The 16181-nt window shown below is 31.5% G+C and overlaps 1 protein-coding gene across 12 annotated transcripts in view; it reads left to right on the forward strand.

The window, feature by feature from the left end:
• Positions 1–14564, forward strand: part of LOC128986010 (RNA-binding protein Musashi homolog Rbp6) — an 802253-nt gene extending 787689 nt beyond the window's left edge. For 3 of the 12 annotated variants that reach the window (XM_054406067.1, XM_054406069.1, XM_054406077.1), the window contains 5 exons: positions 3774–3905; positions 4737–4802; positions 5472–5716; positions 6127–6181; positions 8522–14564. In XM_054406067.1, the coding sequence (XP_054262042.1) occupies positions 3774–3905; positions 4737–4802; positions 5472–5716; positions 6127–6174 (491 nt within the window). In that variant the 3' untranslated portion in view covers positions 6175–6181; positions 8522–14564. The remainder of the gene's footprint in view (positions 1–3773; positions 3906–4736; positions 4803–5471; positions 5717–6126; positions 6182–8521) is intronic. The other 9 variants (XM_054406073.1, XM_054406074.1, XM_054406068.1 and 6 more) reach the window with 8 other exon arrangements.
• The last annotated feature ends 1617 nt before the right edge of the window (positions 14565–16181 follow it).

Genomic DNA, 16181 nt, shown 5'->3' on the forward strand with positions numbered 1-16181 from the left:
AGAACATTTAAATCCATTTTAGCGAATTACATAACAATTGATTCCTCAGTTGTATATATTCCTAAGGATAGAAGTAGAATTTAAACTATATGTTATAGAGTAGTTTATATAGAATTTTTACATGTTAATATTAATATATTTTAGAACAATAAATGGACTAAGCATGAGGACTCATGTTAGCTAGGACTATTTGACTCTTCTTGTTAGATTAGGTTTCATTGAATTAAATGGTTTAGAAATTAAATACATACCCACATAACTCTAAAATGATCAAAAATCAAATGTGTGTACCATTTATCCATTTTTCATTTTCTGAACTTTTTATTTAAATATATTACATTTTATAGATGGTTGCAAAATAAATCAATTTATTACAGGAGGGGCTTTATGAACCTACTATCAGTCGTTAACCATAAAAATTTATTTTTCTTTTAAACCCCTTTTACTGATTGAATTTCTGCTGTTAAGTGTTGTAGCAGCCGGTTGACAACCACTTAGTCAATATTATTTATTTTGTTTTGTCAATAGTAAATGTTTAACTTTTTGCTGGATAGGGCAATGCATTACATACTGAAATAAACCTTGTAGTATCAGAAATGAACGAGTCATGGGTTAGTTGTACTAACGCATAGTAAACGGTCAGTTATACTCACTCTTAAAGTACAGATACAGCAACATTACCTTCTTTAACTTATCTGGATAAAGTCTAAGGGATTTTGAAGTATAGAACGGTGAAACTTGTTTAATGAGATTGTAAAATAAAATAAAAAGAAAGAATTTTTAGAACGTTAAAATAACTATACCTTACACATTTCTTATATACAACTAAAGGTAAGATTTTACTTGAAAAACTCTATTACAATTATAATTTCAAATATTAAAATAAGATTAATGCATACCAACTACTCATAAATGCATCATTAATACATTCTAAAATTGTCATTAGTAGTATCTATTATGGTTCAAAAGAATCAAATACCTGTTTCCTGTAGCATTAGAACCATAATATATAAAACTCGTAATTAAATCTTGTAACGTTCAAACGCACGTAACAAGTTATAAAACAAAACAATAACAGACAAATCGAGTTTTCTAACTGATATCCCCTGTAAATCAACAAGCTGTATATTGGTCATATTTCATATATAGAATAGTTTGGTTTACTATGCAAGTACGACTGACACGTAGGAGTTTCTAAGATTTGAAACTAATAATTTTAAATATTTAGAGCAAGTAACTAGAGGTTGTCAGGACAGTGTTTGTAAGGAGTTTTTAGTGGTTCCCAAGATTGAAACAGGCTAGTTTTGAGGCAACGGTTCCCTACCTGAAGGAACAGCTGAACAGCAGAAGAGGTGATCAAGATCTCCACAGATAACAAAGTTAGAATGCGTTGTTTACTTTTGATTGGACTAGCATTTGTCAAATTAGATATGTGTTTAAGAGAAGTTTTAGCTCATTTTATCCCAGTCTCTAGACTAGTTTAATTTGTTTATGTTTATTCGATATAACTTGTTGCAACAATTTTTTATAGAATTGGAAACTCAACTTTTATACACTCTTACTACTAAAGAGACGATTCTCTGTGTTAAGTATATACAATTTATTCGTAGCTTCCTACATCTTTATCTTTATAATTTAAACACTGTTTTAAAACTATTACATTGATTTCAAGGGACGTGTTTAATTTTTATTTGAAGAGCTTCCTTTTATGAGTAGGGCATAAATATCACTTTAATCTTAGTGTTGTGATTTTATTGTAAAAGTTGAGTTCCCATCGTAGTAAACATACTAATCATTAGATGTGTGTGTGTTTTGTGATAGCGCGAAGTCTCTAGTCCAGAAGAGTGTCGTAGAGTTAGGAGATTAAATATATGTCTTTTTATATATCTGTTTTGTGTACCATCGGTTCAGTAGATTTAGTAATTGATTATTTTACTATTCCCCACTAACGCTTTGTTAACACTCCTGACGTTATGTTTTCATTGTTGAACATTTTCAGATGACGACCGGAATTTTAAGTTTCTATTACTTATTTGTTTATAACGTTGTTATATGTTTTACACTAACATTTGGTCATTGTAGATTTAGGTAGATTAGATTGTGTGTTCTAACATAGTCTAACATAGTCCCACCCGAAAAGGTTTACTTATAATAATACGTAGAATAGTATAAAGAAAAATAGTGTTGAAGAAAGGTCTTGGCTAAGTGTGGTTTTTTGTAGTAACATAGTAAATATTTGTGTATAGTAATCATGTATTATCTATTTGGAAATAGTCTTGTAGCCTTAAGCAATTGGCTGTAGAAAATTTCGTTTATCGGAGGATTGATGACATTTGAATCCATGGCTTAGTGTCTTCGAATCTAAACTTTGTGAACTTGCATTTAAAATATACTGTATTCTAGTAACTATATCGTTCAAAATACTTTGGCTATAATTATTTTTATGCCATTTCAATCCTAAATAGAGTAGTCATTTATGCCAAAACTTTTCCTCAAATAACAATGTAGAGTAGCATTTAGAGTACATAGTTCACTGAATATTACTAACAGTTAGTGCTTATACAATAGATGAATTGGTTGTTTTGAAGTGTGTTTATTGAAGGTCTGACCCCGTATATGTTTATTGATTTAAAAAACAAAATGGTTTAGAAACCATGTGACTGGACTGCAAAATATGGATTTTCTATGCTTGGTAAACAAATTAAATAAAAGTTTCTTGCTTAAGTATTTTAAACATATTTTGAATATGGTTTCTCATTTAAAATAACGACTCCTTCCAAATTATTTTCTTCATTTGTAATTTCTAATTTTGCTTGTCCAGTTGTGTTGTTGCCAATCTAACTTCATTTGTTTATTGATTCTTACTGCCAAGTGCACAGTTTTCCAAAGAACATTTTGTTAAATAATGTGAAATTATCCGTCACAGTTTGCAATTGATTGTACAATCTAGAATTTCTTAAGGATTGATACACAGCTGAAACTTATCACTCATTGTTCCAGTAATGATTGTTATAACTGTCTCATGTTTTTCGCTTTTCGCTAACAATTTTTTTTAAATGTTGTGTGATGATAGTGCACATGACGTCTTTACAGTTTTTTTCATAATATAATTTGGTTTGTTGATTTTCTGTTTTTATTTTTTGCATGTTTTAGCAAAAACCCGTAGTTTTATATTTTTAGCTCGAGCTTTATATTTGTTTTTTAAGTTTGTTTGACATTAATTTAACACTATGTTATAAACAATTTTTCTCATAGGTGTATCTCAAATTTGTTTATCTATTTGTTTTACTCCCAATATCTAAATAAAATAAAACAACTATCAAATATTTCTTTGTTAAAGTAAAAACTTTAGCATGAAAACAGCTTTCTTATTTATTTCTACTTGAGGCTCTGTGATTAGTTACTAGAAAGGCATGTTATACTAATGTCCATATAATTTATGTAGCCGACTCCTTAACTTTCGGGGGCTGCAGGTATTTCCTACTTCCTTTCGTCCATCATCCTTCCTCATAAAGTGGGGTCGTTAGCTTATATCTTCTTACACACAGAAAATATCAAAAGAGAATGCTGTTTTCCTTATCTGTTGAGGTGATGTTAATCCATATTAACAGTTTTAACAGTCTTGTTTTTCTTGGATGATACAATAAACTTTTCAATAAAAACTTGACAAGTGGTTGTTGGCTTAAACAGTTTAACAGAAATGGCGCCCACAAATATATAACTTATAACATCAATAATCTGGAAACAGGAATTACATTTGAGTTGGGTTTTAGCAGGGTTTCCTGGGTACAGCTTCATTCCTACCCCCTCAACACCACCTAGTCAGCCCCCGGGTGTGGAGAGGTCGGGCTACATGGAGTACCAACCCGACAACACCAGTGGGTCGGACAAACCCTACGTCACAGGTAGACGATACACGATACCGACCAACTTATGCCAAGCCTAACCTTCAATACTGCACTAAATGCATCATGAAATCAATTCAAACCCCTGCATTTGTACAGCCAGTTTGACATGTCATGCTAGCCTGACATTTACCGATTGAATCATAAATTTGCATTCTGCTTTCATAGTAGCCTAAAGTGAACGCATTTGTAGACGTTTTATGCCTTAGAATTTAGTTATAATTTTGTATTTGAGCATGAGGAGGAGTAGAGCAAGAGGATACAGATTAAACATCCGTCCTCATCACTTCCTTATCTAGAGAGTAACAGGTGTATGTTGGATCCCCTACTTAACCTCCTTGTAATGCATATATTTGCTTTATGATAATAACTAGGCCTATTAAAAGTTAAAGTAGATTGTGAACTAACAGGATGGATTCGTAATGTTGTATAGGAAGTTAAAAACTGTATTGACATGCAAAATCCATGTGAGTGTAGTTAGTCCTTGAAAGCGGCAAAAATGTCTTTCTTCCTTACTCTTCAATAAATCCTGCAGTATTAATCATAAACACAATTTATCTCTACTTGAACATTACGCTTCATGCTAATCAGGGGTTGGGGTTGAAACCACAGACATTAGTAGTGCATGCTGTTTGTGTTTTTTTTATTACTTAAATATTTAAGTGGATGCAACAATGTTGATAAAATTAAGCATACATATCAAGTATTTTATCGGCTATTGTATTTTAAATCATTTTGTCAGTTTTTATGAAGGCGTAAACTGTGCACCTGGCAGATAATTTTATGTGTGCTGTTTGCTACTAACATCTAATTGTGTTTGTTTTTGCACAGTTGATCTCACGAACGGGCAGCTAACCCCCAACAATAACACACCATTGCTTACTCAGGCTTTATCAGGTACATGACATTGAACTAATATAGTATACTTTGATAGTATCGTTAGCATGTGTCCTCAAGGATAAATGAGCAGAAATAATCTTTTACACGTACCTACTATATCTGTATAGAATTGTAATGAGCGTATTTCTCATTCAATCTAAGTTTAAAAACTAGTCACAATTATTAATTGTATTTACAGTTTGTATAAGGACATGACCCGACCTCGAGAAGGGCCGCAAGCGGTTGGCTTGGGAGAGTTGTAGCACATGAGTCCCTAGATTTGGGAGTTATAGGGATGAGTGTATTGCTCACTCTTGATCCTTTCCTTCCTGTTTGTAAAGGAAGTTATGGAAAACAAGTAAAAGCTACTCTTCCCTATATTCATTCAAGTATAAGGAATGTACATTCATAGGTAATTTACCACAGACATGCAGGTGTACGTTTAAAATGTGTAGTCTACATAAGTATGTACCAGGATTTTTTAAACATGTTCTGAAGGTTTTGTAAGCTTAAGCTACTAAGATGTTTCAAATTGGCTGCATTATTTGTTCTTAGTTCTTTTAACATCGTCTTTTATTCCTGCCTCAATCACTCATATTCATTTTAAACTGAGTTTGCACAGTGATGTTACACACCATCACTTACTGTACATCACATCGCTGTCACTAACGCCAATTGATATTACAGTGATGAACAACTACCAAGCAGCGGCGGCGGCGGCGGCGCAGGGCTACGGTCCCCCAGCGAGTCCTCACACTGTCACCCCCCGACCTGGCTATCCTCCGGCCAACTCTCCCGGCCCCGGCCCAGCCCTGGACATCTACAGCTCCAGCGGCGCGGACAGCGTAGCGGGGTACGTCCAGGCACCCAGCCCCCAGCCACCGGGCTTCCCTGCCATCGCTGTGTCTCGCGCCCCCATCAACTACAACCCCGTAAGTTGCTACACACGCCTTTTTAGCGATCTACCTTTGTGTGGTTTAAAGAACAAGCCATTAAACCATATCACTGTTGAAAATTAATTCATTATAACCGCTAAAGCAAATAATGTCTTATGGTTGTTTAATATTCAATTAATAAGTACAACAACAACAACAACAACAACAACAAAGTAAAACATAAATATGCTTCAATATATAAATATTGCTCAATACCGTTCACATTGTTAAAATTGATTACATTATACAATCATCAAACCACATAGGCATGACTTTTGAATTTTACTTTGTTGCAACAGTTACACAATACTGTAGTGAGCCAAACTAATATGTTTCCAATTATTGTGCATTGAATAGCTTATTGACTTTCTTTGAACGCCTTAATTAATTTAAATGGTATATTTTTGTTTCAGGGATCCTTGATACCAGCTGCGTTCACTAATGGATACCATTGAGACTCAGGTAATCTTGTCATCAAACACCATTTCTCTTATTCCATGATTCAACTTATTTTCTTCTACATAAATAGTTTGGTTAAATCATATCTAAACTAACTTGTAATTTCATTTGTTCTACATACATTCTATAAAACTAATTCTGTATTTGCTAATAACCATTTTCTACAACTGTTTTGATATTGATATTAAACCATTGATGGGGTTACAAAATATGAAAAATGCATCACATTAGGAGACTATCAATGATAGACGGAAACACTACCAAATTAAAGGAACTCTAAGTCCCTAATACAATAATATTTTAAGTTTCAAATGTTGATTTTACGAACGTCTTCACATCTGTTCTTATCTAATAATGGTTGAAATACTAATATTTAAGAAATCGATATAACCATGAAACTATTAAGATACAAGGAATTTACAGATTCATAATATATACCAATTATATTTATAAGTTTAGTAAACACGAGAGGCTTTACCCGTGCTTTGTAACGTTTTCTAAAACTGTAAACATCGTTAAAAATGCTCCTGGTTGAACTAAACTATACTGCGCTAAGATTAAGTCAGATGCTTGACAGTTTCACAAATTAAATTAGAACAGCAAGTATTTAAACCCAATTTATATGAATCATCGACCGAGTAAGATACATCAAGTATACATAGTGAAAACAGACTAACACGACTTAGTAATCTTCATCAAAATTTAATTTGTTTTTCATTTATGATGAATTTTAGCATCTTTTCAGTGGAACTAAAAAATTGTTTTAGTTCAAAAACTACTTAAACGTTTTCGTGTTGGCTGCTGAGCTTTCTAATTAAAAATACTTCCTAATTAATTACATTTTACAAATTTAAACCCAAGTCACGGTTATGGCTTCGACATAAAAAAGCCCCTGCCTCTCAAAACAATAATTTCTTGAAAAGAAGATGTATGAAGATCCGTCCTGTAATTGATTCAGAATACGTTCACGTTTAATATAAGATTGTAAATAGTATGATGGGACTGAATTTTAACAATGTATCATGATATCAAATTAACCTTAAACTGAATTGATAATCAACTTTAATCTAATGCGATGATCTTTGCGATGTGATAACCAATCAATCTTGATCCATATACTTTATTAATCCTTCGTATTCTTCGTATATATTGCGATGGTAATATGTTTGTAAATCAAACGATATAATGTTGGCGTTGGTGTGGACTGTATCAATAGTCTACGTGAATGATTACCTCGACTTACTAAGGCCAAGGTGTCTAGTCTTACCAAGGTCAAGGTGTCTAGTACTTAGCATATGAGACGTTCTGCAGACAAAAGTTATATTTTCACTAGTGACTTTTATCTCAATTCTTTACAACTGTACACCGTCTTTGGAATTGCACTTTTTTAGAATATTTACAATTATAAACAAATTATTACACTTCTTTCACTACCATCATTAAAAAATTAATAATAAAATCCTAATGAATAATAACACGAACCTTCACTGAGTATTCAAAAAAGATTGTTTTTGTTTGATTATTCATCAGCAAGGAAGTTACATCATATTCGTAGCTCTTTGACTGCACAAAACACAAAACCTGTTGAAATACAAAATAATGAATAACAATATCTATGTGTCTATGTAATTGGTTTGACTTTAATTTTTTTTATGATACATTCGTATTACTCAACATAAGAACTGTTCCAAACGAGAAAAGACTACGATGGCATACCATTATTGTTGAATCGTACTGTACCAGAAAGTAAAGTTTCTCAGTTTGAATTCCATATTATTTAATACATTAGTCTTTCTTTATTGTTTAAATTCTTGTATCACTCATTAATTACTTAGTTGCATAAAGATAAATTAAAGCATGTCTTTCACTGATATTTTTAATAAAATAATAATTTTATTTACAAAAGTATTAAAATGCTAAAAGATATAAAACTCAAACTTGTAGAAGTGTTGATGATTAAAATAATTATGTAAACATTATTTAATGCAATGTTTGGGTTTATAACAACTTTGAGTACAGGAAAATAGGTATAATTTTTTTATTAACCCGATTGGGTTTTTACTGATATTTTCTATCTAATTTACAGTACAGTACATTGTTTTAAGGTTAACATTTTAATTTGACTATCTAATCCGCAAATTTCAAAACTGTGAAGCTAAAAGATTATGTGGAATTGTGGTATTGCTATTTAAATTGTAGCACGCAATGTAGGATATTTTCGTTAAATATTTTATAATTTGAATAAATGTACTGTAGGCCTATTCCCATGTTTTACTCAACCAACTAACTGCAGTAAATCCTGTGATGTATTCAATAGTGACACTTATTTCCTTGTAATTGCAGGTTTGTGGACTCTTGGGCCCAGTGGACTACTGACAAACGTTTCTGAAATCTTCGCCCAAGACAAGTCTCTGGTCCTGTGCTAACCTAATCATAATTAATCTTAAGTATACACTGCACTATGTCAGTATATATGATAATATAACCTAGCCTTCACCCTGTACAAGAACACTCCTAATTCCCGTGTCCCACTATTTGTAAGTTGTAAAAACTTTTTTAACTCGCTGCAAACATTAAATAATTTGCAATAGTAGTCGTTTTAAGAAGATACGTCAAATCCCTTTAAACTCGTTTTTGACGATGCCGAAAAGTCCTACTTAATTGTATTGTTGAATCAGAAAGCACTGGGAATAGTGATGTGTTTAATGTTTGTGAGCAACCGTACAATAAAACACATACGTACATTACTATTTATTGTATTTGAAACAATACTTACTGTCGATTGTTGTTGTTATTAAATTATTTTAAGTTTAAAAGGAGTTTCTATTGTTAAAATTTTACTGGAGCACTGTAGCTGACATGGATGTTATTGTTTTGTTGTTGTTTTTAAGTCTGTTAAAACAGCCCGACAATTTAGGCAGTAGTTTGCAGTTGGAATCCGTCACTCGACACTCGGTTTATTTATAAATATTTTTATTTAATTTTGAATCTTTGAAAGGTTTTTTTAAACATTTTCAATATCAATTGTTGAAAAGTATATTTTGTTGAAAGTTTAATCATCCCAAGATTATATTTAGTATATTACAGGGTATACTCTTAACAGTGGTAATACAGGAGATTTTTTGACGAAGTTATCCTAAATGCAAGACTCTCAAGATATGCAAACGACTAAATGGACCAATGCGGCTAAAGGAATTTTAATTCCAATCTTTAATATGCTATTAGATTTTGTCAAGCTCTCATATAGTAATTTAATAACTAATTAATTATTGTTTGTTTGAAGATTAATTTTAAAATAAAACATGTTCGGTGATGGTTTTTGGTGAGTGGAGCAACCGTTATTCACAAAAGAGTTATCTTAAAAGTGAATAGAGCTATTATAAATCTGTTTACAAAACTAATGACTATTTTTCATTGCCTGTGGGCTCACTTAGTTAATAAATGGGTTTTATATATTACTTCAACTTTTCTACACTCCAATAGTATTTGTTTATATTTTTCAGTTATTTTACAAAAGAAATATAAGGAACTTGCCCTACAAATTATGACTCTATCCTAAGCTTGTTTGTCCTCGCAGAGTGTCGGCCGCCATTGTATTTTGGTTATAAGTGTAGGTAGCCTCAAGCATACCTTGTTACCATGGTCTCGGTTGCTCCACTTTACAAACATATTGAGCATCTCATTTTATTTTATTTTTATTTTTTTGTAGGCAGCTTTTGATAAGAAGGCCTAATTATAAATTTATGTGTAAAATGCAATAGAGAGACAGAAATGAATAGGATATTTAGAAACAGAAATAGGTCAAAACCATCGAACAGTTTGAGCACGCCATCGTTGGTTTGAAGTTTGTAAGTATATCTAGAGTAGAACCACTTCAAATTACCGAAAGAGTGCTCGAAATTGGTTTAATTAAGCGGATGATTATTTGTAAATAACATTTAGAAACTGTTTTAATAGGTTATCGTTTTCAATTTGGGCATTTAATTAACCACTGTGCGCCTCTTTAATTTTGGTTGAATCGTTTTTAATTATGTACATAACCATTGTTCACCCTGAACCAAAATACTAAGTATATAGCTTTTAGTGGATTCTGAAATAACAGCTGTATATCTTGTCAGATGAAGCTCACTCTACACTTACTGTTTTTGTGGACCTGGCACTGAGTTGCGTCGTGTGTGTTTCTTGCGACAGACCGTGTTGTTATTATCGTGTATGAATAATATATACATATATCTGGAATCGTTATACGGATTACTATAATGACGTGATAAATATCTCAATAACGAGCAATAGTCTGGAGTGGATGTGTCATGTGTACAGATCTACCCTTCATACCCTGTTCCTGAGTTCCATTTCCCATGCCCACGTAATATAAGAATACAAAGCAATACTATGTTAACATAGAAATAGATTTTACAAAGCAGTTCATTTTAATGCTTTAACATCAATTATCGGAAGTGATTTTAGATGAAATTGTATTTTGATACTGTGGTAAGCCGTTCGGTGTTGTATTAAGTGTTACAATTTGTTGTGCTCTGCTTGCTAATTTGGCAGTTTTTTTCACATGATTCAATGTGCTGTCTACTTGTTTAATTAGGTGTGAGGGTTTTTGTCCATAAAAGTCCTCAAAGTAATACTTTCTACTTAAATCTATAAATTCATACCAAAACATCCGAATTGCATTTTTATTCAAAAAATATCAAACCTATTAATCACAATACATTTTTATATTTTGTTTTGTTTTAAATATTCGTCTAGTTCATTAGAAGATCTTTGCTGAGAGTGGCCCAAACAAACACATCAAACGGAAGAAAGATTGATTAAAAAGCAAATCGAAAACAAAGGAATAATTTAACATCATACTTATGAAAGAAAATTGCTGTAAAGTTAATATCCAAATTATAAGCCTGTATTCTATTTTAATCAGAAATATCAAATGGATTCACTTGGATGAATCTTAAATTGAATGGACCAAAACCTTCAGTTTTCATGAGTTGACGGCGTCTTCCACAAGTAGGCATGCGCAACTCTTTGTTGTTAACACTAATAACTACCGCTCGGTGGTAACAGTGATGTTATTGCCACAGACCGTAAGCTTATATCTGTTGTACATATATATCTCTGTCGTTATTGCCTGAAGTTGTATTGCACTACTTAAGCTACTCTCATACTTAAGTAAACGATAACTACTTAAGTATAAAATCATACTTGAGCGGTGGGGCAGACTCGTTGAATAGAAAACGTATAGTAACATTGTACATATATTTAAAGCGCATCATTTTTTAAAGGAAAATGTAAAACTTTCTTTGTATACTTTGTCTACCAAAAAAGTTATTTTTATCTATGAACTGACTGTACGGTATTAAATTAGATAAAATGTGTATTTAGTAATTTATTTGACTTGTTGGATGTACCATAGGCCCTATTAGTTTCAAACCAGCCGCTAGCTTTCTTATCTTTTTGTTTTGACTAGCTGAGAATTGTTTTAGGAAAACAGATGAACTGTAATTTTTTTTATATATACAATATTGTCTTTTTAGACTATATTATTTTTAAGTAATATATTGTCTTTCAACCCTGGAAAATAAAAGTATATTTGACAAAGATTTGGTGAAATAAATGCATTTAAGTATTTAAATTACTATTGACGTTTTGCCGTATTTTGATTTGTGGTTTTTCCAGTACATAAAATGTTATTCGACTCATTAATAACTGTTCAAATATTTACCTTTTTATTTACATTGCATTATATTACTATAATGTTTATCATAAACCACACCTAATTCAATTACCATACCAATGGTGATTCTTAAATTTCCTTTTCTAAAAGCATTTCTTTCACCAGGAAAACAATTTATCATCCAACCCGTTTTGTACCAAAGGAAACAAAGAAAATTAAACTTATTTAGGATTTTAGTATAGTCGTTTAGTTGCATCAGATAAATGAGATTGTAAAGATGTTTAGAGATGTAGGCAAAATTACAAAATTAGTTCAATGAATTTTAGTTCCTGAATCAGAATACCAAATGGAAAGTGTATTGGGTTCCTAGACATCGTTTCACTATTTTCCAGGATGTATTTAGTCCATATCAAAGAACCAGAAACTGTTGAACAAGTTTCGTGACATGTGATACAATTGACTAGCTAGCTTATCTTTCTATGTTATATTTGTTTTGCCAAATAATTGTACAAACGCCCTTAAAGAAGAAAATATTTTTTACAGTTACTTTAGATTTAGATTTGTTTACTCTTTTTCATTTAGATATAGTTTCTTTAACTACCTTACTCTATGTATTTGGATCAAATTAACACCCCCTTCAATATACGTAGATTACAAATCTTATATTTTAAAGGAATATAAGGTAAACGGAACATATCACCCACATTATACCCCCATATGGGAAATACACAACAAAGGAGTACAGGGCTTCTGTATTTCCTTAACAATAAATAAAACGATTATACACCAAGTTTTAGCAAATACCTATTGCTTTCTTCGGTATCATTAAAAAAGTTAAAGCATATTTTTAAATGATTTGTTGTGTTACTTAATAACATGAGTGTGCAATTTATCACTAAGCAGATTATGTTCAGAAGGAAAATTAAACTACTTGCTGACAAGTTAAGTTATCTTAGTGTATTTTAAAACCACGAATAAACTGTGTATTTCTCAGCTCACGAGTTATATTTTAATTGTTCAAAGTAATTAATTGTAAATCGGAATATTTTTCAATCTGCCAAGCTGTGTTCGTCAGGACTGCAGACCTAAGTTATTGCCCCCCCCCCTCCCAGTACCATCCTCCCACCGAACTTTACGCTTGCTGGTGTCTCAAACCATATTCGTCTGACAATATTAATCGATAACTAAATTCTATGTAAAAACTGTTGTGTTGGTTGATTTGTTTTGTAATTTATATGAAAATATAATCGTTGGCCTTACTATCTGTTTAAATGTTTCTTTTTTTGAGAATTTAATATTAGATGTTCTTAAATATAGAAATAAATGTAAATGATATAAAGATAAAACACAAAAATATTACTGAAATGAACGTAAACTCAATGTGAAATATTGTAAAATACATCTGGAAGCTTATAACTGTCACATGTGCACTATACTGTATATCTGTAGCCCGTTAGATCTGTAGAAGCTTGCAAGTGGCTATGGAGGTTACACCTCTGACTGAGGGCTAAACTTTATTGATCTCTAAATTGACTGACTCAAAGTGTGTAGATTCGATCGTAAAGGTAAAAAGCAGTCACGAATTGTCTAGCTTTAGCCAAGCCCGTCTCCTTCTGTCTAGCTGCTAAAGTAGCATTCGAGGTTCCCCAAATTTTACAAACCACATTTCTAAAAAAAAGAACTGTTGTCTATATTTTTTGAACTATTTTTATTAAATCAGTATTATAAATACCCTACTATGAAGGATGTTAACTTTTATTTAGATATTTTTTGTAAACCTCAGAACACCAACTACTATTTTTTAAGGTTGTGTCGAATGTAGGTTGATTTCGAATTACTATCTGAGTTTAGTATGGATTAGTTTATTGAATGTTACTATTGTTATTGTACATTTTGTGAATACTCTGGTGGTATCCGTCACTCATTGTTGTTATTGTATATTTTTATGTAATTTTCTATGCCAACTTCCCCATACTCTACCGCCCGGGTTATTTACAATCCTTCCCTTGTACCAAATCTGCTGTTGTTTCGACAATGTGAGACGTCTACCACCTTTTTATTATTATTACCATTAGATTTTTCCTCTACTTTGGACATATTTATGTCATAGACAACTCAAACTAGAATAAACGCTAGCAGTAGATCAGAATATTTTTGTTTATGGAAAGCCTAACAGCCGATTTTTTCACTTTAAAAGACAAATTTTATGGCTGCATATTGCAATAAAATAAAGCAATAACCCTATTTGTAATGGAGATGCTTTTTGGGGGGTATATTTTGTCTTACGGGAATTTCCCTCATTAAGTCGAGTCGTCAATAGGCGTTCTAGTGTGAAACCAGTGTTTCACATTTTACAAGTTTTTTATGGACCTACTATAGTATGTGTGTGTGCGTATGGATGTCTGAGCATATGAATGTATTTGCGGCGGCGATGCTGGCGTCGTGTGTGTGATTGTGTGAAGCTTGACGTGTGAGAGTGGTTGTACTCCATGGTTTATGTGCAAGCTTTACATCAACGCTAATAATAAATATAACGTTCTTGAAATGTGAGTTTGTGTGTACAGATAGTACCATTGTATATATTATTATTATGATTATTATTATTATTACTATTACATACAAATTAATTCTATATAAACGTAAAGATGAGAAAAAGTCGGTTGGTGCCGTGTGTCCGTGGCAAATATAAAAACATTGTTCAATGAATGCTGTCTTTTATTTTTCCTTACATTTCCAATTCAAGATGATATTATATCAATAAACCCAAAATATACAGGGTGATTGATATAAGTGTGCCATCCATTTTATTCGAAAACCATAAGAGATATCAAAAAAAGTTAAAAGGTAAGTGCCTTGGACTTTTTATTTAAAAAATTGTAGTAAAGTCGAAAAAATTATTTTAGCCGCCATTTTTCCAATATGGCCGCCAACTTTGATTTTTCTTATGGAACACCCTGTATTTTATTATGTATTCTGGTAGAAAATGTAATTTTAAGACGTTTTTATAATTGTTATTTTTTTCATAAACCTAACCGTTTCAAAGATAATAATGGTTTAAGTTGTTAAATTTTGAATGGTTTTCGGATAAAACAGCTGGCATGCTAGCTTAGGCCTTTATCGAAACTCTTTCTCATGCAGAAATTTCAAAACTTTAACCATTATTATCTTTGAAACGGTTAGGTTTATGAAAAAAATCACAAGAATAAAAACGTCTTAAAATTAAATTTTTTACCAGAATACATAATAAAATACAGGGTGTTCCATAAGAAAAATCAAAGTTTGCGGCCATATTGGAAAAATGGCGGCTAAAATAATTTTTTCGACTTTACTACAATTTTTTAAATAAAAAGTCCAAGGCACTTACCGTTTAACTTTTTTTGATATCTCTTATGGTTTTCGAATAAAACGGCTGGCACGATTATATCAATCACCCTGTATATAATTAATATTATTACTAACTGAGATTGGGACATAGCTGGGATCACTTCAACCCAAATAAAGCATTCATAAGTTGCCTTGCTAAGCTTTGTTACTGAGTAAGACAAATATTTTCTTGAAATTATTTGAACACATAAATATATATATATATATATATTGCATAACAGACAAGGATAACTACGATGATATTAACATATTGCTGTCTGCATCATTTATTGAAAGCACAATATATCCTTGTTGTGTAATTATTCATTAAATAAAGAATTTTTTTTTTCATTTTTAACCATCAAAAAGTCTGACGTTTTTAGGATTGAACCGGTATTTTTTACTGTTCCTTGAGAATCATAATCGATCAGCTACTCAGTCATTTTTTTTATATTCACGCTTTTGGAATTTGTAATGGATTTTTTTAAGGTAACGGTCCAAAACAAGGTCATGTTTCTATATAATACACCAATTATACTATTAACAACTTGTAGCTATGTTTAAAAAAAGGTTTTGGCCACTAATAGAGTTGAGTGTAAAATAAACACAATGAGCACCAACTAGGTAACATGGATTTCAAAGTGTTATGACATTTTATTGATCAATTATTTCATTAATTTTGTTATGTTCATATTCTAAACATTCAATGATTGGATGAATAAATATTAGGGGTGGTTATTTGGTATGGAAACAAAATGTTATTTAAACAGAACAAATTTAATGATTGAGTTATAAGAGAATAAAACTATGAATAGTTTGAATGATCAGAGGTGTAATGTTGAGAAATGGAAATACTCTAGTTAAAAAGAATATGTGAAAGAGAGAAAATGAAGGCAAATTTATAATGGTTACAAGAGAACATATTGTTTTGTTTGCTTTTTCATACAAAATATACTCTAT

The sequence above is a fragment of the Macrosteles quadrilineatus genome, unplaced genomic scaffold, assembly GCF_028750875.1.
Source record: "Macrosteles quadrilineatus isolate MER2022 unplaced genomic scaffold, UCM_ALF_1.0 Scaffold_2__2_contigs__length_208266976, whole genome shotgun sequence".
Taxonomy (NCBI): Eukaryota; Metazoa; Arthropoda; class Insecta; order Hemiptera; family Cicadellidae; genus Macrosteles; species Macrosteles quadrilineatus.